This window comes from Tamandua tetradactyla, chromosome 8 (assembly GCF_023851605.1).
Source record: "Tamandua tetradactyla isolate mTamTet1 chromosome 8, mTamTet1.pri, whole genome shotgun sequence".
Lineage (NCBI taxonomy): Eukaryota > Metazoa > Chordata > Mammalia > Pilosa > Myrmecophagidae > Tamandua > Tamandua tetradactyla.
In genome coordinates, this window is record NC_135334.1 from 74438980 (window position 1) to 74466938 (window position 27959).

Here is a 27959-nt window from a genome sequence, read left to right on the forward strand (position 1 = left end):
TTTAGGAGAGCAGGAATCATTCATTCATAGGTATCCTCATTTCCCTCAGGTATAGTGAGTTCCTAATTTCTCTTTCTCTCTCTTTTTAGGATCCCAAGTATCCTGTGGAGAATCTGCTAAATCCAGACAGTCAGAGAAGACCTTGGCTCAGCTGCCCTCAGGACAAAAGTGGGCAACTGAAAGTGGAGCTACAGTTGGAAAGGGCTGTGACCATTGGCTATATTGATGTGGGTGAGTGAGTTCTCTTGGTTCTTGGAAGCTTTGAGGAAGGGCACAAGAATCATATTCTTCCCCAAGCTCCTCAACTAAAATGCCTTAGTTCAGTCTGGCTGAGCAACCTTCATGGAATAAGTCCTACCTGGGTATGAAAGAGAGATGTGGATTTTGTGCTTGGGCCAAGTCTGTGGTATTGTAGAACTCCAGGGGCTCCGTTCATAAAGAATACAACGTGAACTGTGCTCCTTAAATTATGCAGCATACCTGCACTGCTTTGTTCTGAGCAGTCTAAGTGATACCATGGGACACTGACATAATTGTACATGCCAACAAGTATAATCTATATACATCTCTAAATATCAGTGTCACTGACTGGTGGGATAATGTGTGCAGGATTAACCTGGGAAGGATTACTGGAGGAGATAAGAGTTTATGGATTGATAAAGTTGGCCATAGAATTCTTTATTATAAAGGACTGGCAAGACCAAGGACAGAGAGATGTTAGGCTCCCTAGGAGGATAGTAACAGAGCAGAATCCACACTGCCTGCTAGGGATAGAGGACAGGGAAAAGAAAACCTTGCACTAGGGTAAGGTTTCTAGCTAGGAGGAACTTTACATTGTCATTTAGTGAGCTGAGGTCTCGTCCTACTTCAATTACTGGTTCCCCTTGCAATTCCACGTGTTGCTTGACGTTTCTGGACTTCTACCTAGCTCTTGAATGCAGGAGTATCCTCTTCCCACCCAATTTCCTTGTCTGCAGTCAGAGGAGCCCTTGTCATCCCCATCACCCTAACCCTTCTCTTAACCTTTTTGTCCTCAGGTAACTGTGGCTGTGCTTTCCTGCAAATTGATGTGGGTCGTTCTTCCTGGTCCCTGGACAGACCTTTCATCACCCTGCTCCCTGCAACTGTGCTAATGTCCCTAGCTGATTCAAAGCAGGGAAAGAACCGCTCAGGGGTCCGCATGTTTAAAGATGGTAAGAGGTAAAAGCAGAAAGCAGAGAAAAAGTGTGTGTGGTGTGTTGTGTGTGTTATAAGAGAGATTCAGTGCTTTAGAGGGCTTGAAGTGCTGTTGGATGTCTGTTGTGGGAGGGAGCCAATACAGAGGCTTGGTTAATCTGGGGGGACAGGGTTGATGATGAGTGAACAACAGGTGGTATATTATGTGTGAGCTCAGCGTGCTGAGCTACATAGTAGCTGTGTATATGTTAGTTTGCTAGCTGCCAAAATGCAATATACCAGAAACAGAATGGCTTTAAAATGGGGAATTTAATAAGTTGCTAATTTACAGTTCTAAGGCCGAGAAAATGTCCAATTAAAACAAGTCTGTAGAAATGTCCAATCTAAGTCATCCAGGGAAAGATACCTTGGCTCAGAAGGCCGATGAAGTTCAGCATTTCTCTCTCAAGTGGAAAGGCACATGGCAAACACAGTCAGGTTTCTCTCTCTGGAAAGGCATGTGGTGAACATAGCATCATCTGCTAGCTTTCTCTCCTGTTCCATGAAGCTCCCCGGGAAGCATTTTCTTTCTTCATTTCCAAAGATCGCTAGCTGGTAGACTGTCTGCTTCTTGTGACTATGTCGTTCTGCTCTGTTCTCTCTGAATTTCCCTTTCTCCAAAATGTTTCCTCTTTTATAAGATTCCAGTAAACTAATCAAGACCCACCCAAATGGGTGGAGACACGTCTCCACCTAATCCATTTTAACAATCACTTTTGATAATTCAAGATCACATCAAGATGTGACTCCCTGAGTCTCCAGGGAGCTGATCTAATTACAGTTTCAAACACACAATACTGAATAGGGATTAGAAGAAACAGCTGCCTTTGCAAAATGGGATTAGGATTAAAACATGGCTTTTCTAGGGTACATACATCATTTCAAACCAGCACAGTATATTTATGAGCTGTGATTATATTTTCAGATCATATGATTTGTTGTAGCCCAATAATGAACCCATATTTGATAAGTGTGATTTTTTCATATATGTATATATCAGTGTGGGTTACGATAAATATTTATATTAGTGAGTGGAATGTTTGTGATGGGTATAGCTATGTAGCATATGGTGTTTCCTGTGTTCTGTTCCATGCAGATATCTAAATTCAGTAGGCAGTGCAGAAGAAACATAAGATCTGATTCTTGGCCTCTAGGAACTTACAGTCCAGGAATAAGTTGTCTGTGTTTAAGTTGGAGGTATCTATAATATTTGGAGGAAAGGGTATTAGAAAGGCATAGGAGGTGCTGACCAGATAGTAATGGGAAATGAATGGGTAGGAGGGTTTGTGATGTTGGTGATATGAAGCTGAGAATGTATAGAATATGTTGTGATATGAGGGAGGGTGAGGTCTCCTGGTCAGGAGAAGAGTAGCTATATCTCAGCTAATCCGGGGCAAGTGTTCATCCCAGACCCCAAAACTGCAGATACCTCCTGTAAAAATAAGACATTGATAAGGTCTTTGGAGAAATACACTGTGAGGATCTACTTATGCTGGAACAATGTGGAACTGTGACAGAGTGGAGCAATGTGGGAAGGCAAAGAAGGAGGTATGGAGAGCCTCACTGACCTGCTGGACTCTGCAACCCTCTGTACCAAGGCCTGAGATGATCAGTTCCCCATGATCTCAATTTTGTTGTAGTTACTCTATTAACCCCTATCTTCTTTTCTTTACTTTCCTCAGTATTGACCTTCTCTTCTTTCTCCTCTTCCCTTTTATCCATTACCTTTTCCCCTCATTTTTTTCTCTTTTTGCCTTTAGATGACTTCCTAGCCCCGGCCTCAGGTGAGTCATGGACCGACTAACGCTGACTTGCTCCCAACCTTTCACACGTCTCAGTCCTTTGGCCTGACCTTCCTGCGGGTGCGTTCCTCTCTGGACTTCTTAGATGGCCAAATGATGGGACCATCAACCCCTGTGAGCTCTGGGCTGAACCAAGTATGTATAATGATGGAACAAGAACTTAATGGTCTTTCACCCTTTTCAGATTTCTGGTTAGGAAGGTGGTACCTGATTGAGGGATAGACACACATTCAAATACAAGCACAAATGGGCTTTCTACCTTTCTTACAGGTAAAGTGAATTCCTCACCTTCCCTCTCATAGTTGGAAGATGCAAAATGAATATAATGTTCAGAAACCTGTTGGACCATTTATCCTTTAGTCTAATAAAATTCTTCTTGGATACGAACTTAACCTCATACTTCCATGGTTTTTGGTTTCTATAACTTTTATCAGACTTTTCATTTTAGCACTTGAAGTTCCAGAATCACTTCTAAAATGTGTCTGTTATTGTTGTTCCCTGCCTTGCCTGCCCAGCAAGGTCAGTTATATTCTTAGATGTGTGCTCCGCAATTTCATCTGTTCCACTGTTTTCCTTCTCTGTACAACAGATATATAAAAGAAGATGTATGTGTATCTATTTTCCCCTTCTCCATTAGTTTGTAGCTTTGAGTTGTCAGTGTAACTTCCCTTCTCTCAGCTAGTTTTATATCTATTATTTTCTTCCTTTCCTATTCTGACTCTCTCCTCCTGGTTTCTTGTCATAGTGTCTCTATATATATTTCCAAGCCAGTACCCTCCACCATAATTGACTCAAAACAGTCACACAGAGGTAGAGTCATAGGATTTTAGAAATGGAAAAAATATAGAGATCATCTAGCCCCAACCACTTTATTTTACATCTCAGATAGGGAAACGTCTATGTATTGAAAGTTACATGGTAAGTCAGAGCAAAGTAGCAACTAGAAATTAGGTCTCCTGTCATTACGTCAGTCTGCTTCTATATGCGCAAGAATTTTAGCAACTTCAGGCATATTTGACAACCAAACGAATTTCAGTTCATAGGAGTTTCAAGTCATTCCTATTGAAGTTACTGAGAAAAAAAATGAGATGAGCATGGGAGGCTAAAATGGAGTTAAAGCAGAAAGAGCAGAAGTAGATGCTTTTAGTACAGCCTTGGGAGGGACCCAGAGAGCTGAGACAAAGTAAACCTTGGTCTGAAATTTGCTCTCCCATTCAAAGGAAGGCTACAAATGCAAAAGGATCAGTGGAAGCAGTTCAGTGCTCTACCATGTTCTGATATGTACCAGTAATGGGAGCTCACGTGAATTGAGCTAGATCTTTGTGATCCTAGCTGCTAACTAAAATGTAAGCTCCAAGAGATTAGGGGCCTGTGTATCTCATTCAATAATGTATCCCTAGCACCTAGAACAGTGCCTAAAGTAGAATAGGCTTATAGTAAATGTTCATTATAATATAAATGATCTTTCAGAGGGAAATTATAGATAAGATAACATATACTTTATCATCCAAACGAAGACAATTTGAGAGCAAAAACAAGGTGCTATTAATAATTACATGGGGAAAACTGACATAAAGCAGGACTGTCCCAGTCATGGTTCCCTAGTTGGATAAATAAGGGCTTCCCAGTTTCCTTTCCATTTTGGCCATCTAAGTTATTCTGCCATAGTGAGATCGAGGAGGAAGGGAGTCGGCAGATCCAGAGACATTATGTCAGAAAAACATTGAACGTTATCAACAGCAAAGCAAAGTACATGTAATACATGCAGCTACCTCATTGAAGTCATAGGGAAGGGAGATCCTGAAACATTTCTACAAAGAGGAATGGTACATAGAAATGAATTGGACAGCATTCAGTTTTATAATTATAGATGTCTAAAGTGTCATAGGCTTTTAAATCCAAGTATATTATAGTGAAAGCAAAATATAAGAGCTTTTAACCCTGTGAAATAGGGGCCTTTATGATCACCAATTTCCCAGTAAGGAAAACAACCACATAATTAGTAGGCTGTCCAAGGTCACACTACTAACTAAGATTTAGGGCTGGATTTGAACCGAAGCCACCTGTGTCTACCTAGCCTGTACTCTGAAGATCAATTCCTAATGACTAATCTCATTTAGAGTTCATGTTAAATAAACCATCTCTAGCCACCCATTTAAAAGTATTCATTTAAAAATTCATGGGACAAGGTACAGAAAAAATTAAAACCCTGGAAAATTAAATAAAATATTTCAAAATTAAATTAATATTAGGTCCAAGAATAGATTGCAATGGCAACTAGAAAATGTTTAACAGTGAATGGGGTTTAAAATATTACTTACAAAACTTGCTGAATGAGGCCAAAGTCATGCTTATAAGGATATTTTTACCTTTAGAACAATCTATGATAGAAGAATCAGGGCTGAAAATTAAAGAAGAAAACTTTTTTTTTTAGTTAAAGGAAAAAAATTTGGAAAAATAAAAAAGAAAAGAATCACAGATAAATTGAATTTTGACAAAGAATTAAGAAACTACCACATAAAGTTTCTATATGGAAGTGAGCTATTAGGATATCATTGCATAGAGACATTTATGGATCTAGAAGTAAAGAGGTTTTAGATGCCTGTAACAGTTAAATATAGTAGTCAGTTCTAGAAAGAGGCATGTGATAGCTATAGCTATATATATATTTACATTCACAACTCTTTGTAGATGACTAGAAATGATGGCTAAAATTGATGGATTTTTGGTTGTAGGTGAACAAAATTGTTCACAAAATAAATCATACTGGAAATTAAGCAATATTATTAAACAATACTTAGAAAGGAATAATAGTGTGAATAAACATGTGAATAATTTGTTACTTATGAAAGTATATAGAGATGAGTGATTTGAATTTTGTACTTACATGAATCAGTTTTATATAGATACAAATTATATATAATTTATATTTGTTCTTTCAAAACTTCACACATGAGGTTCTAAGATGGCGGCTTAGTAAGGTACGTGCGTCTTAGTTCCTCCTCCTCCAAAGCAACTACTAGGTGAACTGAAACAGTGCAGAACAGCTCCCGGGGCTACGGCAGGGAATGGACACACAGCATAACCCAGCCTGGACTGGCTAGTCTGACTGCGAGACTTGGCTGCGGTGAGATCCCCGAGCGGCGCGCGATTTCCCGTGCAGCGGCACCTGCGGCGGTCGGAGCTACTCCCTCCCTCCTTCCCGGGCCAGCTGAGAGTCTCGGAGAGACAAGTTTCCCAACCCGAGGCGGCCGGCGCCCCTCTTTTGCAGGCGGCTTCGAGTCCGCGGCTACAGTCTCGGATCAGAGGGCTATCCAAGCCGCGGTGGCTCCCCCCCGCGGGCAGCTTCCTGGTCCGGTGGGGACTCCCCAGCCCGCGGTGGCCGGTGACCGACGCCCCTCCCCTGCGGGCGAATTCCTGGTCCGGTGGTGAATTCCCCGGGCCCGCTGCGGCCGGGGACCAGCCACAGGGTCCCCTCAAGGCGCGGCGGCTGACGCCCACACCATGCGCACCCCTGAACCAACGGAGAGAATTGGATCGGAAATCCCCAGGCCGCGGAGATCGGTGACTGGGGGGGATCCATTCCAAACACTTGAGACAGACGTGTGCCACGAGCGCCACCTACTGGGCAGGATAAGAAAAACAGAACCCAGAGATTTCACAGAAAAATCTTACAACCTTGTTGGGTCCGACACCCAGGGAAATCTGACTAAATGCCCAGACACCAGCAGCAGAAGATAACTGTCCACGCTCAGAAGATTGAGAATATGGCCCAGTCAAAGGAACAAACCAATAGTTCAAATGAGATACAAGAGCTGAGACAACTAATGCTGAATATACAAACAGAAATGGAAAACCCCTTCAAAAATGAAATTGATAAATTGAGGGAGGACATGAAGAGGACATGGGCTGAACATAAAGAAGAAATAGAAAAACTGAAAAAACAAATCACAGAGCTTGTGGAAGTGAAGGATAAAGTGGAAAAGATGGAAAAAACAATGGATACCTACAATGATAGATTTAAAGAGACAGAAGATAGAATTAGTGATTTGGAGGATGGAACATCTGAATTCCAAAAAGAAACAGAAACTATCGGGAAAAGAATGGAAAAATTTGAACAGGGTATCAGGGAACTCAAGGACAATATGAAGCACACAAATATACGTGTTGTGGGTGTCCCAGAAGGAGAAGAGAAGGGAAAAGGAGGAGAAAAACTAATGGAAGAAATTATCACTGAAAATTTCCCAACTCTTATGAAAGACCTAAAATTACAGATCCAAGATGTGCAGCGCACCCCAAAGAGATTAGACCCAAATAGGCGTTCTCCAAGACACTTACTAGTTAGAATGTCAGAGGTCAAAGAGAAAGAGAGGATCTTGAAAGCAGCAAGAGAAAAACAATCCATCACAAACAAGGGAAACCCAATAAGACTATGTGTGGATTTCTCAGCAGAAACCATGGAAGCTAGAAGACAGTGGGATGATATATTTAAATTACTAAAAGAGAAAAACTGCCAACCAAGACTCCTATATCCAGCAAAATTATCCTTCAAAAATGAGGGAGAAATTAAAACATTCTCAGACAAAAAGTCACTGAGAGAATTTGTGACCAAGAGACCAGCTCTGCAGGAAATACTAAAGGGAGCACTAGAGTGAGAAACGAAAAGACAGAAGAGAGAGGTATGGAGAAGAGTGTAGAAAGAAGGAAAGTCAGATATGATATATATAATACAAAAGGCAAAATGTTAGAGGAAAATATTATCCAAACAGTAATAACACTAAATGTCAATGGACTGAATTCCCCAATCAAAAGACATAGATTGGCAGAATGGATTAAAAAACAGGATCCTTCTATATGCTGTCTACAGGAAACACATCTTAGACCCAAAGATAAACATAGGTTGAAAGTGAAAGGTTGGGAAAAGATATTTCATGCAAATAACAACCAGAAAAGAGCAGGAGTAGCTATACTAATATCCAACAAATTAGACTTCAAATGTAAAGCAGTTAAAAGAGACAAAGAAGGACACTATCTACTAATAAAAGGAACAATTCAATAAGAAGACATAACAATCATAAATATTTACGCACCGAACCAGAATGCCCCAAAATACGTGAGGAATACACTGCAAACACTGAAAAGGGAAGTAGACTCATATACCATAATAGTTGGAGACTTCAATTCGCCACTCTCATCAATGGACAGAACATCTAGACAGAGGATCAATAAAGAAATAGAGAATCTGAATATTACTATACATGAGCTAGACTTAACAGACATTTATAGGACATTACATCCCACAACAGCAGGATACACCTTTTTCTCAAGTGCTCATGGATCATTCTCAAAGATAGACCGCATGCTGGGTCACAAAACAAGTCTTAACAAATTTAAAAAGATTGAAATCATACACAGCACTTTCTCGGATCATAAAGGAATGAAGTTGGAAATCAATAATAGGCGGAGTGCCAGAAAGTCACAAATATGTGGAGGCTCAACAACACACTCCTAAACAACGACTGGGTCAAAGAAGAAATTGCTAGAGAAATTAGCAAATACCTCGAGGCGAATGAAAATGAAAACACAACATATCAAAACTTATGGGACGCAGCAAAGGCAGTGCTAAGAGGGAAATTTATTGCCCTAAATGCCTATATCAGAAAAGAAGAAAAGGCAAAAATGCAGGAATTAACTGTCCACTTGGAAGAAGTGGAGAAAGAACAGCAAACTAATCCCAAAGCAAGCAAAAGGAAAGAAATAACAAAGATTAGAGCAGAAATAAATGAAATTGAAAACATGAAAACAATAGAGAAAATCAATAAGGCCAGAAGTTGGTTTTATGAGAAAATCAATAAGATTGATGGGCCCTTAGCAAGATTGACAAAAAGAAGAAGAGAGAGGATGCAAATAAATAAGATCAGAAACGGGAGAGGAGACATAACTACTGACCTCACAGAAATAAAGGAGGTAATAACAGGATACTATGAACAACTTTACGCTAATAAATACAACAATTTAGAGATAATGGACGGGTTCCTAGAAAGACATGAACAACCAACTTTAACTCAAGAAGACATAGATGACCTCAACAAACCAATCACAAGTAAAGAAATTGAATCAGTCATTCTAAAGCTTCCCAAAAAGAAAAGTCCAGGACCTGACGGCTTCACATCTGAATTCTATCAAACATTCCAGAAAGAATTAGTACCAACTCTCCTCAAACTCTTCAAAAAAATCGAAGCGGAGGGAAAACTACCTAATTCATTCTATGAAGCCAACATCACCCTCATACCAAAACCAGGCAAAGATATTACAAAAAAAGAAAACTACAGGCCAATCTCTCTAATGAATATAGATGCAAAAATCCTCAACAAAATTCTAGCAAATCGAATCCAACAACACATTAAAAGAATTATACATCATGACCAAGTAGAATTCATCCCAGGTATACAAGGATGGTTCAACATAAGAAAATCAATTAATGTAATACACCATATCAACAAATCAAAGCAGAAAAATCACATGATCATCTCAATTACTTCAGAGAAGGCATTTGACAAGATTCAACATCCTTTCCTGTTGAAAACATTTCAAAGGATAGGAATACTAGGGAACTTCCTTAAAATGATAGAGGGAATATATGAAAAACCCACAGCTAATATCATCCTCAATGGGGAAAAATTGAAAACTTTCCCCCTAAGATCAGGAACAAGACAAGGATGTCCACTATCACCACTATTATTCAACATTGTGTTGGAGGTTCTAGCCAGAGCAATTAGACAAGAAAAAGAAATACAAGGCATCAAAATTGGAAAGGAAGAAGTAAAACTATCACTGTTTGCAGACGATATGATACTATACGTCGAAAACCCGGAAAAATCCACAACAAAACTACTACAGCTAACAAATGAGTACAGCAAAGTAGCAGGTTACAAGATCAACATTCAAAAATCTGTAGCATTTCTATACACTAGCAATGAACAAGCGGAGGGGGAAATCAAGAAACGAATCCCATTTACAATTGCAACTAAAAGAATAAATACCTAGGAATAAATTTAACTAAAGAGACAAAAAACCTATATAAAGAAAACTACAAAAAACTGCTAAAAGAAATCTCAGAAGACCTAAATAGATGGAAGGGCATACCGTGTTCATGGATTGGAAGACTAAATATAGTTAAGATGTCAATCCTACCTAAATTGATTTACAGATTCAATGCAATACCAATCAAAATCCCAACAACTTATTTTTCAGAAATAGAAAAACCAATAAGCAAATTTATCTGGAAGGGCAGGGTGCCCCGAATTGCTAAAAACATCTTGAGGGAAAAAAACGAAGCTGGAGGTCTTGCACTGCCTGACTTTAAGGCATATTATGAAGCCACAGTGGTCAAAACAGCATGGTATTGGCATAAAGATAGATATAACGACCAATGGAATCGAATAGAGTGCTCAGATATAGCCCCTCTCATCTATGGACATTTGATCTTTGATAAGGCATTCAAGCCAACACACCTGGGACAGAACAGTCTCTTCAATAAATGGTGCCTAGAGAACTGGATATCCATATGCAAAAGAATGAAAGAAGATCCGTATCTCACACCTTATACAAAAGTTAACTCAAAATGGATCAAAGATCTAAACATTAGGTCTAAGACCATAAAACAGTTAGAGGAAAATGTAGGGAGATATCTTATGAAACTTACAATTGGAGGCAGTTTTATGGACCTTAAACCTAAAGCAAGAGCACTGAAGAAGGAAATAAATAAATGGGAGCTCCTCAAAATTAAACACTTTTGTGCATCAAAGAACTTCATCAAGAAAGTAGAAAGACAGCCTACACAATGGGAATCAATATTTGGAAACGACATATCAGATAAAGGTCTAGTATCCAGAATTTATGATGAGATTGTTCAACTCAACAACAAAAAGACAGCCAACCCAATTACAAAATGGGAAAAAGACTTGAATAGACACCTCTCAGAGGAGGAAATACAAATGGCCAAAAGGCACATGAAGAGATGCTCAATGTCCCTGGCCATTAGAGAAATGCAAATCAAAACCACAATTAGATATCATCTCACACCCACCAGAATGGCCATTATCAACAAAACAGAAAATGACAAGTGCTGGAGAGGATGCAGAGAAAGAGGCACACTTATCCACTGTTGGTGGGAATGTCAAATGGTGCAACCACTGTGGAAGGCAGTTTGGCGGTTCCTCAAAAAGCTGAATATAGAATTGCCATACGACCCAGCAATACCATTGCTGGGAATCTACTCAAAGGAATTAAGGGCAAAAACTCAAACGGACATTTGCACACCAATGTTTATAGCAGCGTTATTTACAATTTCAAAGAGATGGAAACAGCCAAAATGTCCATCAACAGACGAGTGGCTAAACAAACTGTGGTATATACATACGATGGAATATTATGCAGCTTTAAAGCAGGATAATGTAATTACAACTTATGAAGCATGTAATTACATGGATGAACCTAGAGAACATTATGCTGAGTGAGTCTAGCCAAAAACTAAAAGACAAATACTGTATGGTCCCAATGATGTGAATCAACACTCGAGAATAAACTTGGAATATGTCATTGGTAACAGAGTTCAGCAGGAGTTAGAAACAGGGTAAGATAATGGGTAATTGGAGCTGAAGGGATACAGAATGTGCAACAGAACTAGATACAAAAACTCAAAAATGGACAGCACAATAATACCAAATTGTAAAGTAATCATGTTAAAACACTGAATGAAGCTGCATCTGAGCTATAGGGTTTGTTTTTTTTTTTTACTATTATTACTACTTTTATTTCTTTTCTCTATATTAACATTTTATATCTTTTTCTGTTGTGTTGCTAGTTCCTCTAAACCGATGCAAATGTACTAAGAAACGATGATCATGCATCTATGTGATGATGTTAAGAATTACTGATTCCATATGTAGAATGGTATGATTTCTAAAAAAAAAAAAATGGACAGCACAATACTACCTAATTATAATGTAATTATGTTAAAACACAATGAAGCTGCATCTGAGCTATAGTTTTTTTTGTTTTTTTTTTTTTTTATTTATTTTTTTCTTATATATTTTTGTATTTTTTATTTTTATTTTTATCTTTTCTCTATATTATCATTTTATTTCTTTTTCTGTTGTCTTGCTATTTCTTTTTCTAAATCGATGCATATGTACTAAGAAATGATGATCATACATCTATGTGATGATATTAAGAATAACTGATTGCATATAGAATGGAATGATTTCTAAATGTTGTGTTAGTTAATTTTTTTTAATTAATAAAAAAATGTAAAAAAAAAAAGGTTCACACATAATGTCAGTCCCCACAACCCTGTTTTTCCTGATCGTATATATTTTCTTATCCCAGGGGCTTTCAGGATCATGACAAAAGCAGTGGGGAATTAAGTACACAAAAATCAGAGACTCTCAGACTTTAGAGCTGAATGAGAATTCTAGTATGTACACACATAAGCAAACATGCATGTGTGAGTTATAGCAGATAGATTTACTGTTTAACTAAGCAGAGTTCCTCAGGTTTGGGAGTAGGCCCTGGCACTAGGTGGCACTAGGTGGCAGTGTACTCTACTAGTGAATCTCTGTCTTTCATGTGTCTCCATTTTCTTTTCCTCAGGGGTCTTCCGGTGCGCAGGTCTTCCAGTGGCTGGCTAATCCTTCCATCCAAAGAACATTCTTTCCAGATCCTCCGAGGTCTGTATCTGCCAGAGTGGAGGTCTCCCAACCACAGTGGTTTCTCTTGAGAGAGAAAAGCACTTAAACCCAATCTAAGGTCTTCTTGTTAATCCCACACTCCAGGGCAAGCCCTATCTGCACATCAAACTGGCTTTTTTGACATGGATGGGTAGAATGGAAACACTGTTCAAGCAAAGCCAAGATCTCTCTGTTTCCCTGTAGGAACACTGAGGAAATTTCAGAGCTCAGGAATATTCTAAAGAAGCTGCAGCCTGGGACTCTGGGGCGTTCAGCCCGCATGGTGCTTTCAGCTGCCCACAGGGCACCCCCAGCCAGTATGGCAAATCCAAGGAACAACCACACAGAACCAGGTCCCAGTCATTTGGACAGTTCAGGTGAGGCCCATGACCTACCCTTGGCTTCTTACTTTCCCTAGCACCCTCCATCCTCCCTGAATCCTCCACTGCTATAGAGGGTTGGCTCACATGTGGGAGAAGAGGACTGTCAGTGTCTTCTTTCTCTCTTTTGGCCTCAATTCCCTCATCTTCAAAGTGAAGGAATTAAACCAAGCACTAACTAAGACCTCTTGCAGTATTAATGTCCTGTGCTCATCTCAGAAGTACAATTAAGTCTCTGTATGGCATTTATTAGAGAAATAAAATAAGGAGAATAGTGTGGTTTTATCACAGAGAAAGGAAGGATGAAGAATATTTTGGAGTTCCTACTATGCATCAGATATTGCTAGAAACTTATACTAATTTTATCTTATTTAATATTCACAGCAAACTTGTGAAGTAGATATTGTTTCCTCATTTTACAGAAGAATCTAGGTTCAGAGGTTGAATATCTTGAGACACATCTAATAAATGAGACAGCCAGGATTTTGTTCTTTTGTTCTTTTTGTTTTGTCCAAATCTCTTGTTCTTTTTATATTTCCAACTAGCAAAAGGGAGAAAACATATAGGGTTCTCATTGAAAATCAGGTGATTCATTGTTTCACTGGGAAAAATTTATGAAAGGAAATGCTTATCTGTTGATTCAAAGGACTAAACTTAGTGAAATAGAGAATATCATTTCATTGCAGAAATAGGGTATCTTGGTTATCTATTGCTGCATAGCAGTTTACCCTCAAACTTAGGAACATAAAACATTATGGTTTCTGGGGTTTAGGAATCTGACTGGGTCCTTTGGCTCGAGGTCTTTCACAAGACTACTGTCATCTCAGGGCTCAGCTGGGAAAGATCTGTTTCCTAGCTCACTCTGTGGTTGATAGTAACCTTTCAATTCCTTGTGATCTTGGAGTTGAACTTGATAGTTCCCTTAGTTCCTTTTCCATGAGAACCTTTCCATAAAGCATCTCACATTGTGGCAGCTTGCTCCATCGAGTGAACTAGCAAGAGGGCAAGAGAGAAACACAGTAAGAAGGAAAGTATTAGCAAGACAGTTGTTACAGTCTTTTGTAACCTAATCACAGAAGTGACATCCCATCATTTTTGCCATATTTATTCATTAGAAGCAAGTTAGTTACTAGGTCAAGCCCACACTGAAAGGAAAAAGATTACGCAAAGACATGAATGCCAGAGCCAGGAATCAGTTAGAGTCGTTTCAGATGCTACCTACCACATGGGAAAAGATGTAGTTTATTTTTTTAAGTAAAAGGAAATGGAAGGAGATTAATCTTTTGGGGGCATTCACTATGTCTGGACAGTAGAGTTATGAAAGTACTTTAAAAAATATTAAATGCTGTACTAAGTGTTTTGTAAATTCTGAGAAAATAGACAAAAGGTTGTTGATGGGTTTTGTTATCAGTTACTTGATAGATACTTATTGAACATCTTTTATGTGCCAGGTATTGGCGATGCTGCAGTTGATAAAATAAAATGCCCTAACCCTAACGGGGAGACACATGTCCATGATGCGTGAATAAATTTAAAACTGTTAAGTGCTTTAAAAGAAAAGCATAGCCAAGTAAAATAGAGTAATCCTATTTAACTTAGAATCCAGGAAAGTGCCTCATAGGAATTAGGATTTCATCCAAGACTTGAAGAGTGAGAAAGAACCGACCAAAGAGAGTAGAAGCAATACCTGGCAGAAGGAACAGCTTATGTGAATGTCCTTTTCTTACTGAGCTATATTTGATCAGCATTTCTCACACAGAGCCCAGATCAGAAGAACAATACTCGGAAAATGAGTTGGGCAAAACGAAGAGACGGAAAGTACAGAACCGAAGGTAAGTGAATCTGAAAGACCCAGATCACTCCCCAAACCTCAATACCCTCCTATACCTGTCCTCCTTCCCCTGTTCTTACTTATTTAGGTTATAGAGTAACCTTATGTCTTGGTCTGAAACTAGAATGTAATAGAGAAAAGATGTACTTTTCTACACATCGTCAGGCTTAGAGTTAGTCCAGGAGACAGCACTGTAGTGAACCAGAATCTGAAGAAGAGTAAACTGTATCTCCTCGACTATATTACCTACATCCATATTACCCCATACGTATTTACCCTTCTGCCATTCCTGACCTTTAGTAAAATCTAATTTAAATGTTGTATCCTGATCTTGGCTCTACTATAAGGGGTAGGTATTAAGGGAAGAGAGGTTGCACACTGACTGACTTTGGACTATTTTGTCTGTATATGGCATTTTTAAAGAATATTCCTTGAGATGGAGCTTACCTCTCCTAGCCTTGTCAGGCATCATTATTCCCAATCTTATACCCAGCAATTTCTCAATTTATTACCTGCTCAGCTGTTTAAGGACTTTTGAGTTTGTTATTCCTGATTTAAAGGAATAATGGTGTCCCCAGAGGCCAATGTGGTATGGCAGCACCAATTTTTAGCACATTGTTTGGCATGTAGTTGGTACTCCTTAAAATGTGTTGCTTGACTGCTGCTAACTAAAATGGAAGGAGAATCTTTGTAATGGAGCAAAAATTGGGGGCTATGAGAGCTAATTCCCACATGGACATTCTCTATTAATTCTCCCTCTATGGCCAGCCTTAGATGATCCTTTTTTATTAAGAAGGGCAGCAGATTCCTGATACCCTTTTCCTTGTATCCATTAGATTCTGAAATACTAAGGTATTTCTGTTTTGCCTGGAATCATTTCAGACATTCTGAAATGAAAGCATTAAAAATCTGAAGGCAGATTTATCCCAGATATACAAGATTGGTTCAACATAGGAAAAGCAATCAATGTAATATACCATATTACTAGAAAAAAGACAAAAACTTCATGATGGTCATCTAAGTAGATGCAGAAAAAGTATTTAACAAAATCTAAAACCCTTTCATGATGAAAACATTCAACAAACTATGAATAGACAAACGCTTCCTTAACCTGATAAAAGGCATTTATGAATACCTATAGCTAAAATCTTATTTCTGGTGAATGTGATGGTTAGGTTCTGGTATCAACTTGGCCAAGTGATGATGCCCAGTCATCTGGTCAGGCTATCACTGGCCTGTCCATTGCTGCAGGGATATTTCATGACTGGTTGATAAACTGGAAGGCTGGTATTATTAAATGATCAGTCAGTTGATTACATTTGTGGCTGATCACAACTGCAATCAGCTAAGCTGCATCTCTCACAAATGAAATAATCCAATCAGTTGGAGACTTCTAAGGAAGATGAGAGCTTCACTGCTTCAGCTAGCGAGCCTCTTCTGTGGAGTTCGTCCAGACCCATCATGGGAGTTGCCAGCTTCACAGCCTACCCTGCAGATTTTGGGTTCTTCCATTTCCCAAGCTTGCATGAAACACCTTTATGAATCTCATATTTACAGATCTTTCCTGTTGGTTCTGTTCCTCTAGAGAATTCTGACTAATACAGCTTGGTACCAGGAGTGGTTATTGAGAAACAGAATCTTAAAGCTAAATTTTTATTTTCCTGTTCTGGGAGCAGTAACTAGAGGCATTCAAAATGGTCTAGTGTTTGACATACCATCATAGGTTCTCTTACAATACTACTTCCAATAAAAGTAGTCCGTCCTGGATCCCTGACAGTAGAATTGTTTACCTTCATATCAAGAAGGTTGGAAAAGCACCAAAATCTGCATGAGGCTTGTGCCCAGGCCAACTTCAGGGTGTTCATACTGTAAGGCCTAAAGTTCTTATAAGGTCATCTAAAGCAAAAAACATGTCAGCAAAGCCTATGGTGATTCCATGTGTGCTAAATGTGTTCATGACAGGATCAAGTGTGCTTTCCTGATTGAGGAGCAGAAAATCATGAAAGTGTGGAAGGCACAAGCACAAGAGTCAGAAAGCTAAATTAAAAAATAGAAAGCTTTTTTGAATAATAAAAATCAAAGACTTGTTTGCAAAAAAAAAAAAATAGGTTTTTACAGTTGGTTTTCTACTCTGATTAGACTCAGAGGCACTAATGACTCTGTTTCTAATAATCAAGATGGCACCAAAAGTCCATGGGCAGAGTTGGCAAAAGAGATACTCAAAATATCACTGTTAGATTCTGCTAATTGTACACTTTTATGAGGCAAGGCTCTCGATGAGAGTGTTTTTGACTCCTTTACAGAGTTTTGTGAAATTAAGAGGTATAATAATGTTGGCTGGTTGTTGTTAGATACACTAGATACAGTGATGAAGGGAAGGGATGAGCTGAAGGCTTCAAATTTGCAACTTAAGTCCCATATGAACAATGTAAAAGTTTCCATGTTTGTTCTGAAGGAATATGTTATTTCCTGTGGTGACGCACTTGAGATCTATGAAAACCAGACACAGAGCCTCATTGTGCAAGTTGCAGATGTACAATGTAAATAAAAATCTCAACCTTGCAAGTGTCTGCTGTTAAAGTAAGGGCTTTCATTGGAAAAACATGGGATCCTGAAACATGGGATGGGGATATCTTGCTTGATAATGATGGTGATGGGGAGATGGACTCCCTGGAATCTGCTAAGCCATTGCTAGATAGACCTATAATGGACTGCCCTGAAGAAAGAGACTCCCGACCTCCAGCCTACCTTGAAGAAACAGCTTCCCAGCCTCCAGTCTTCCCAGAGGAGTCTGCCATCCAACCTTCACTTAATGAGATTTAAGTGAACCTTTCAGTGCCTGCTAACCCTGTAACCACCTCATCTATGGAAACAGCCCTCACTCCTCTGTCTGGAGTAACTAATCCTGTTTCACCAGATGAAACAATAATGAAATGCCTTAAGGTAATTGGTTTGAAAGGTACTTCTGTTTCTTTTTATGGCTCACCCCCACCACTTCTCTTTTTTTCAAGACCTATAATTAGGCTTATATAAGTCCCAACAGGCCCCAAAAGGTGAGGTACAAAGTGTGACCCATGAGGAGGTATGTTATACTCCAAAAGAACTACATGAGTTTTCCAATCTATATAGACAGAAATCAGGGGAATATGTGTGGGAATGAATATTAAGGGTGTGGGATAATGGTGGAAGGAATATAAAGTTATATCAAGCTGAATTGATTAATTTGGGCCCTCTAAGCAGAGATTCTGCATTCACTGTTGTAATTTGAGAGATTAGAAAGGCATTAACAGTTTGTTTGGATGGTTGACTGAAACATGGATCCAAATGTGACTGACATTATCTAAGGACAGAATGCCAGAATTGTCCTAGTATAATATAGATGAGGGGATCCAGAGGCTTAGAGAGATCGGAATGAGTGGATTTATCCACTCATAATGGAAGACCTGCTCACACAACGCAGGAATGTCCAGAGGACACATCTTTCACCAGAACCTTGAGAATTAAATTTGTGGGACTAGCTCCACCAACCCTTAAAAGCTCTGTAGTCACCCTTCTCTGTAGGTCAGATATTACTGTGGAAACTGCTGTCACTAAGCTGGAATTCTTAAACATGATGGGGATGATCAGATCCTGAGTTGGCAGAAACCATGTGGCAACAATTAATCACCATAGACAAGGTGAATATGGCTATTATAATGGACACCAGACTCAAAGCAGCAGTCAAAATAACCTGACTCCCAGAAATTGTGGCATTGGCTAGTAGATCATGGGGTACCTAGAAGTGAAATAGATGTGTAGTCTACTAAATTCTTATTTGAGCTGTATAAGCAGAAGAATTCTAGGTCAAATGAACAGAAATATAACTTGAATTGCAAACACAGAGAGTCATAGCCCCTTAATCCCCAGATTTGAGACAGTTTATAGATCCAGAGCCCCTTGAATGAGGGGAGGGCCGGGTACCCTTAGGGAAGGACCCTTTTATACTGCCCCAAATTTATACTGTTAACCTTCCTCCTAGCCTTCCCCAAAGAGACCTATGGCCTTTTACCAGGGTGACTACATTGGGAAAATGGAAATGGTCAGATATTTCATGGATTATTAGACTCTGGCTCAGACATGACACTAATTCCAGGAGACCCAAATGTCACTTTGGTCTGCAAGTCAGAGGAGAGGCCTATGGAGATCAGGTGATTGATGGGGTTTTAGCTCAGGTCCATCTCACAGTAAGTCTAGTAGATCCCCAGACCCATTCTGTGCTCATTTCCTTAGTTCCAGAATGCATAATTGGAATTGACATACTCAGCAACTGACAAAATTCCCACATTGATTCTCTGACTCATGGAGTGGGGACTATTATGGTAGTTCTACACCTTATGGTAGAACTGCCCCTACCTAGCAAAATAGTGAATCTGAAGCAAAACTACTTCTGGAAAGATTACAGAGATTGATACCGCTCTTAAGGACTTGAAGGATACAGGAGTGGTGATTCCCATCCAACTGTCCTATTTGGCCTGTGCAGAAAACAGATGGGTCTTAGAGGATGACAGTGGATTATCATAAACTTAACCAGGTGGTGACTACAATTGCAGACGTAGTATCATAGCTTGAGCAAATCAGCACATCACCTGGTACCTGGTATGCAGCTATTGATCTGGCAAATGTTTTTTTCTCAGTAGCTGTGAGTAAGGATCACCAGAAAGAGTTTACATTCAGCTGGGAAGGCCAGCAGTATATCTTCATTGTCCTGCCACAGGGGTATATCAACTCTCCAGCTCTATGTTACAGTCGTGTCCACAAGGGCCTTGATCATTTCTCCCTCCCACAAGAGAACACACTAGTCCATTATATTGATGATATCGTATTGATTGGACCTAGTAAGCAAGAAGTAGCAACTACTCTAGACTCATTGGTAAGGCATTTGTGTGTCAGGAGAGGAGAGATAAATCCAACAAAAATATAGAGACTTCCACCTCAATGAAATTTCTAGATGTCCAGTGGTATGGGGCATGTAGACACATCCTTCTAAAGTGAAGGATAAGCTGTTGCATCTGGCCCCTCCTATGACCAAAAAAGAGGCACAATCCCAATGGCCTCTTTGGATTTTGGAGACAGCATATTCTTCATTTGGGTGTGCTACTCCGGCCCATTTACCAAGTGACCAGAAAATCTGCTAGTTTTGAGTGGGGACTGAAGCAAGAGAAGATTCTATGCCATGTCTAGGCTGCTGTGCAAACTGCTCTGCCAGTTGGCCCATATGATACAGCAGATCCAATGCAGCTGGAAGTATCAGTGGCAAATAGGGATGCTGTCTGGAGCCTTTGGCAGGCCCTTATAGGAGAATCATGCAGACCCTTAGGATTTTGGAGCAAAGCCTTTTATTTGCTTCAGATAACTACTCTCCTTTTGAGAAACAGTTTTTAGCCTGCTACTGGACCTTAATAGAGACTAAACATTTAACCATGAGCCACCAAGTTGCCATGAGACCTGAGTAGCCTATCATGACCTGGTTGTTGTCTGACTCGCCAAGCCATAAAGTTGGGTGTGCACAGCAGCCCTGTATCATAAAATGGAAATGGTATATAAGAGATAGGGCTCAAGCAGGTCCTGAAGGCACAAGAAAGTTACATGAGGAAGTGTCCCAATGCCCATGGCACCCCCCCACACACTCCTGCCACATTACCTTCTCTTTCCCAGACCAGAGCTATGGCTTCTTGGGGAGTTCCTTATAGTCAGTTGATTGAGGAAGAGAAAACTCAGGCCTGGCTTAACAGATGGTTCTGCATGACATGTAGCTATAACACTACAACCCCTTTCTGAGATGTCCTTAAAGGACAGTGGTGAGGGGAAAGCCTTCCAGTGGGTGGAACTTCAAGCATGTGCCTGTTTTTTTATTTTGCTTAGAAGAAGAACTAGCCAAAGGTGTTTTGTACACGACTCATAGGCTGTTGCTAATCATTTGGCTGGGACTTGGAAGAACCGGGATTGGAAAAATAGTGATAAAGAGAGTAGAATAGGTGTGTGGGTAGACCTTTCTGAGTGGACAAAGAACATGAAGATATTCGTGTCCCATGTGAGTGTTCACCAGAGGGTGACTTCAGCAGAGGAAGGTTTTAATAATTAAGAGGATGACAGTGGATACAAGTCATCCACTTATGCTCTCAGCCACTTATGCCATTGCCCAATGAGCTTATGAGCAAAGTAGGCATGGTAATATGGATGGAGGTTATGCATGGGCTCAGCAACATGAACTTCTACTCACCAAGGCCAACCTGGCTACTGCCACTGCTAAGTGTCCAATCTGCCAGCAGCAGAGACCCACACTCAGTCCCTGATATGGCACCATTCCCCAAAGTGGTCAGCCTGCTACTTGATGGCAAGTTGATTACATTGGACCACCTCCATCATAGAAGGGGTAGTGATTCTAACTAGAATAGACATGTACTCTGGATATGGGTTTACCTTCCCTGCACACGATGCTTCTGCAAAAACTGCCTTATGCGGACTTAGAAAATGCCTTAGCCACCATCATGATATTCCACCCAACATTGCTTCTGATGACTCCTTAACCCAATTTACAGCAAATGAAGTGCAGGAATGGCACATGCTCATGGAATTATCTGGTCTTACCATGTTCCCCATCATAAAGAGCCACCTGGGTTGACAGAATAGTGGAATGGCCTTTTTTGCAGGGGGGGGGGCAGTGTTGAGGGGCATGGTGTGTGGTCCTGGAATCAAACCCACATCTCCTGCATAGAAGGCAAGCATTCTAACACTGAACCACCCATGCACCCTGTAATGGTCTTTTGAAGACCCACTTACAGTGCCAGCTAAGTAGCAATACCTTGCAGGACTGGGGCAGTGTTCTCCAGGAGGCTGTGTATGCTCTGAATTAGCATCCACTGTATGGTGCAGTTTCTTTCATAGCCAGGATTTACAAGTCCAGGAATCTAGAGACGCAAATGGGAGTGGCACCAATCACCATCACCTAGTGATCCACTAGGAATATTTTTGCTTCCTGTCCGTGAAACCTTAAGCTCTGCTGGTCTACAAGTCTTAGTTCCAAAAGGAGGATGTTCCTACCAAGAGACAGAACAATGATTCCATTGAACTGGAAGTTAATACTGCCACCTGGCCACTTTAGGCTTCTCATGCCACTGAATCAACAGGCCAAAAGGGCATTACTATTCTGTCTGGGGTGTTTGATCCTGACTATCTAGGGGAAATAGGACTGCAACTGCACAATGGAGGTAAAGAAGAGTTTTCCTGAAATACCAGAGATCATCCCCTAGAGCATTTCTTAGTACTACCGTACCCTATGATTTACGTCAATGGAAAACTGCAACACCCCTATCCAAGCAGGACTACCGATGGCCTAGAAACTTCAGGAATGAAGGTTTGGATCACCCTACCTGGCAGAGAACCAGAGACAGCTGAAGTGCTTGCTGAGGGTAAAGGGAACATGAAATGGGTAATAGAAGAAGGTAGTGATAAATAATGAACTACAACCATGTGACCAGTTACAGAAACGAGGACTGTGATTGTATAAATATTTCCTCCCCATTTTGTTATGAATATGTTTACATTTGTACATAAGCAAATATCCTGTTTTTCTCTTATCATTTAACATAAATTGTATGGTTCATATTATAGTATTTAAGTCACAGGACATAAAATTTAAGGTTGAATGTTACCTAAGAACTTGCACCTTATTCAGGAGACATATGGCATGTTTCTGGTTGTACGCAGGACAGTTGAGTATTGTATGCAAAATATTTGTCTGTTAATGTGTTCTCTTTGGAAATTAATGATGTTCCAAGGTGATGTGTATAGCTGCAAGAATATTTCGTGGCTGGTTGATAAACCAGAAGGCTGTTGTATTAAATGAGTAGTCAGTTGATTGAATCTTTGGCTGATTACATCTGCAATCAACTAAGCTGTACCTCCCATCAGTGAAATAATCCAATTAATTGAAGACTTTTAAGGAAGAATAAAGACTTTTTCACTGCTTCTTCAGCCATTGAGTCTCTCCTGTGAAGTTCATCCAGACCCTTCATGGGAGCTGCCAGCTTCACAACCTGCCCTATGGATTTTGGATTCTTCCATTCCCACAGTTGCATGAGACACCTTTATAAATCTCATATATATAAATATCTCCTGTTGGTTCTGTTTCTCTAGAGAACCCTGAGTAATACAGTGGAAGACTTAAAACTTTCCCCCATGATCAGGAACAAGACAAGGATGTCTGCTTTTACCACTTCTATTCAACATTCTACCCTAAATTCTAGCCAGAGCAATTAGATAGAAGAAATGGAAAGCATACACATTGGAAAGAGAGAAGTAAAACTACCTGTGTGCAGATCACATGATCTTGTATGTAGATAATCCTAAGGAATACACATACACAGTATTAAAACAAATAAATGAGATCAGCATGATTGCATATATAAGAATCAGTTGTTTTTCTACACACTAGCAATGAACAATGTAAAAATTAATTTAAAAAACAAGTCCATACACAATAGCATAAAATATTAGAATGAAATATCTAGGCATAAGATTAACAAAGTGAAAGACTTATACATTGAAACTACAAAACAATACTGAAAGAAATTGAAGAAAACCTAAATAAATGGAAAGGCATCCTATATTCATGGATTGGGAAAGTTTAATATTGCAAAGATGGCAAGTCTTCCCAAAGTGATCTACAGATTCATCTGTAGATTCATTTGATATCTGTATCAAATGATATCTCTGTCTCTGCCTTCTTACAGAAATTGGCAGTCTTATCCTAAAATTCATAAGAAAATTCAAGAGACCCAAAACAGCCAAAACAATCTTGAAAAGGAAAAGCAAATTTGGAGGACTCAGACATCTCAATTGCAAAACTTACTACTAATTTACGATATTAAGACAGTGTAGTAGTGGCATAAAAAGAATTTAGATCACTGGATTATAATGAGAGTTCAGAAATGAACCACTACAATTATGTTCAATTGATTTTTGACAAGGGTGCCAAGTCTGTTCAACGGGGGAAAAGAATAATCTTTTAAACAAATAGTGTTGGGACAACTGGATATCCACATGCAAAAGAATGAAGTTGGACCACTACCTCACACCATATACAAAAATTAACTCAGAATTAATCACACACCTAATTGTAAAGTGAAAACTATAAAACTCCTACAATAAAACATAGGAGTAAATCTTTGTGGCCTTGAATTAGGCAATGGTTTGTTAGATATGACACCAAAAGCACAAGCAACAGAAGAATAGATAAATTGAACTTCATGAACATTTAAATCTTTTCTGCTTTGAAGGACACTACCAAGAAGTTGTAAAGACAATGCACAGAATGGGAGAAAGTATTTGCATATGATATATTCCATAATGGACTAGAATGTATAATGAACTCCTACAACTCAACAATAAAAAGGCAAACACCTATCTGAAAAAAGGGCAAAGGATCTGAATAGACATGTGTGATGGTTTGAAGCTGTATGTACCCCAGAAAAAAGCTTGTTCTTAAACTTAATCCATTCCCATGTGTGTGAGCCCATTGCAAGTAGGACATTTTGATGAGGTTACTTCACTTACGAAGGTGTAGCCCACCTTAGTCAGGATGGTTCTTAATCCTATTGCCAGAGCCTTTCATAAGTAGAATGAATTCAGACATTTGAGAAAGAAAGCCACAGGAAGTAAGAAGCAGCAATCAACAAAACCCTTAAGAGAGAAATCATGTGCCCTGTCATGTGACAGGAGCCGAGGATTGCTGGCAGCCAGTCCCAGAACACCACAGTCTTCAGTGAGAAAGCATTGCCTTGAGGGATGCCCTGATTTGGATTTTCTTTTAGCCTCAAAGCTGTAAGTTAATAAATTTCCATTGTTTAAGCCAAACCATTTCAAGGTATTTGCTTAAGCAACCTGGGAAACTAAAACACTTCTCAAAGAAGATACACAAATGGCTGATAAACACATGAGAAAATGCCCAGTTTCATTAACCATCAGGAAAATGCAAATGAAAAGCACAATAAGATATGACTTCACATCCCCTAAAATAGCTAGAATTAAAAAAAAACAATAACAAGTATTGACGAGAATGTGGAAAAACTGGAACCCTCATACGTTGCTGGTGGAAATTTAAAATGGTGCAACCACTTTGAGAAACAGTTTGCCAGTTCCTCAAAAACCGAAACGTAAAATTACCATATGACCCAGGAATTCCTCTCCTAGGTATAACACACAAGAAAAATAAAAACATATGTCCACGCAAAAACTTGTGCACAAATGTTTATAGCAGCCTTATTCATAATAGCCAAAAAAAGGAATGAAGTACTATTACTTGCTACAACACGGGCGAACCTTGGAAACATTATACTAAGTGAAAGACTATACACAAATTGCCATACATTGTATGATTTCATTTATTTGAATGTCCATAGTAAGCAAATCCAAAAAGACAGAAAGTAGATTAGTAGTTGCCAGAGGCTGTGGGGAGGGGGAAATGGTGTATGACTGTTAATGGATACAGGGTTTCTTTTCAGAGCAATGAAAATGTTCTGGAATTAGAGAGTGGTGAGGTTAGACAAACATTATGAATATAATAAAAACCATGAAATTGTCCACTTTAAAAGGGTGAATTTTATGGGATATAAATCATATCACAATAAAATAAATAACCTGAGGCAGTAATTGAGTATCTTCTCAGATGTTCAAAGGTCAGGTGGCTTCCCTCATGCCTGTCCATTAAGTGGGGAAACCAGGATTCCAACCTGGAGCTTCTGGCTCCACGTAAACTAGTCTACATTTTTTTTGCCCTAATTCTAGCCTCCTTCAGTCCTTAAAACTGGTGATATCACCTCTTTTTGGTTTTTGCACGCTATATGCCAGGGTCACATTTCATTCTTTTTCCATGTGAGTATCCCATTATTGCAGCACCATTTGTTGAATTTTTTGTTTGTTTTTATTGATTTCTTTGTTTGTTTGGGAAGTGTATGGTCCAGGAATCAAACCTGGGTCTCCCATATGGCAGACAAGAATTCTACCACTGAACTACCCTCACATACACCCTCCAAACACCACCTCCTGCTAAAAGCTGTTCTTTATTCTTTCTTATAGGCCTTTATTAAACTCTAACTCTCAGTCTGTCAGGAGGACGACAGCAAAGACAGAGCAAAGAGAACACCACCGACTCCAGGCCCAAAATAGCGGTATCCAGGATAGTGGACAGTGCCCCATTTGTTCAGGTAAGTTGCCTGGCTTGGACACTGAAGGTGGTTGTGGAACTACTCAACATCCCTTAAAGGAGGAATAGGAGATCTGAGAATGCTGCCAAGAAACATTTAGATTTAAACTCCTTACCTCTTTTGTCTCTGCAATACCTAGATATATATCCATCCTTTTAGCCAACTGAAATTCAAGACTTGCTCAGATTATCAGCTAAGCTGAGAAAAGGACATGGCCCTGCTCTCAGAGAAGTATAAAATAAGACCATATTAAACACTATTGGAGAGAACCTAGAATTCCCTTTGTAATGTTTTCATCTGTGTCCAAATTCTACTCATTTTCTAAGTCAGTGTTCAAATGATACTTATTTCTCAAGTCTTCCCTGGTTTCAGGTAATCTCTCCCAACTGAATTCTCTGATTCCCTTAGGTTTAGAACTTCTCACTTACTGCTTTGTGTCATCACTGCTTTATGTTCGTAGCTTATCTTTGTCACTGGACTCTATGTTCCATAAGAGCAAACCTGGGTTTATACCCTTTAGCTCCTAGCAGTGTTGGACATACACTAAATACTCAGTAAATGTTTGCTGGGCATATGACTGGATAATGTCTTTCAGGTATAAAATAATGAACTATGATAAATTTCCTCTATAAACAGCTATATTTTTTATAACAGATGCTCCTTTCCAACTCCTTGAGGTAACATCCTGCCTGGTAGCTGGCACAATTTTGTTTACTTTCTTCTCCCTCTTAGGCTTCTTCAGCACTGAAATTCTTCCCCTGCACGCTGCCACTTGTGGAGAGACTTCCCCGCCCCACCAAGCCTCCCCCTCCTCATCACCATCTGCATCCCAGTCTGTACTGTGGGTTTCCTCCCCAAAGAGTTCACCACGCGCTTCCTGGGTCCAGTGCCCAATCTGCCAGTTTCAGTTCTTGGCAGGAGAAGTAGAAGAACATGCCAGCATTTGTGGGGAGGTCCCTTAGGCGTGAGCCGTATTGTTTTGGCCCTCCATCCCCTCTTGGAACGTGACTAAGAATGGGGAGTGGATCTTTTGACAGCTGAGAAGGGGTGATGAGGCCTAACCTTTTTCCCTCCTTTCCTCCATTCATATTCTCTCAGGAGTATGCCTAAGGGCACCTCTGGGCCCAACTTACTCCCCACTCCCAGTTGTCAAGGTTTCTGTCACCATGGCATCCAGTTCTCCAAGGACACCACTGTCCTCTTCCCCTTTGTGCCTTCTGAGGTAAAATTAGTGATCTCTCTAGGTTTTGGGACATGATCCAGGATTTCTCCCCTTTGGTGAGGGAAGTGCATCTTTGTACTCATTTTCCTAAAAGGAAAATTGAAGTCCAGTGAAGAGAAAAATACTGCTTGACAGATAAGAACTTGTGATGTACTGGGAAGGTGAGAGTAATTTTTGAGCATGAAACTGGCATCTAGCATCCCATAACTTAACTCTTAGAATCCTTTGCAGGCTCCTGATGTTAATATGACTGATTAACAGTGCTGCTGTCTGACTTTAGGCAAGTTATTTATCTTGGACCCAGAATTAACCCTTAGTTACTGAGAATGAAAACCCCACCTTCCCCTACTTGCACACAGAACTATTATAGGAAACAGATGATAAAGTCTCTATTTGATTAAGGAATGGTTCTAGGCCTGGCTATGGAACCCTGGACAAATCCCATTTACTAGAATATTCCTGCTGCTCTTCTGGGCCAATCTACTTTTTGATTTACCACCAGAAATGGGACCCAGATGAGGGAAGATAATGAAAC

The 27959-nt window shown here is 39.7% G+C and overlaps 1 protein-coding gene, 1 long non-coding RNA gene and 1 pseudogene across 2 annotated transcripts in view; 2 read left to right on the forward strand and 1 right to left on the reverse strand.

The window, feature by feature from the left end:
- The window catches only part of XNDC1N (XRCC1 N-terminal domain containing 1, N-terminal like), a 65217-nt gene that overhangs the window by 10847 nt on the left and 26411 nt on the right, over positions 1-27959 (forward strand). The window contains 10 exon segments of the mRNA XM_077113739.1: positions 90-231; positions 1038-1193; positions 2976-3008; positions 3011-3046; positions 3049-3152; positions 12672-12748; positions 12953-13125; positions 14888-14960; positions 26075-26202; positions 26935-27043. Of these exon segments, the coding sequence (XP_076969854.1) occupies positions 90-231; positions 1038-1193; positions 2976-3008; positions 3011-3046; positions 3049-3152; positions 12672-12748; positions 12953-13125; positions 14888-14960; positions 26075-26202; positions 26935-27043 (1031 nt within the window).
- LOC143644567 (uncharacterized) lies at positions 13502-27476 on the reverse strand. Its single transcript, XR_013156754.1, has 3 exons — positions 26318-27476; positions 14008-14120; positions 13502-13669 (listed from the first exon to the last, which is right to left on the reverse strand). It is a non-coding gene; the product is annotated as an uncharacterized LOC143644567 (long non-coding RNA).
- Positions 16654-17834, forward strand: LOC143644564 (large ribosomal subunit protein eL34 pseudogene; annotated as a pseudogene).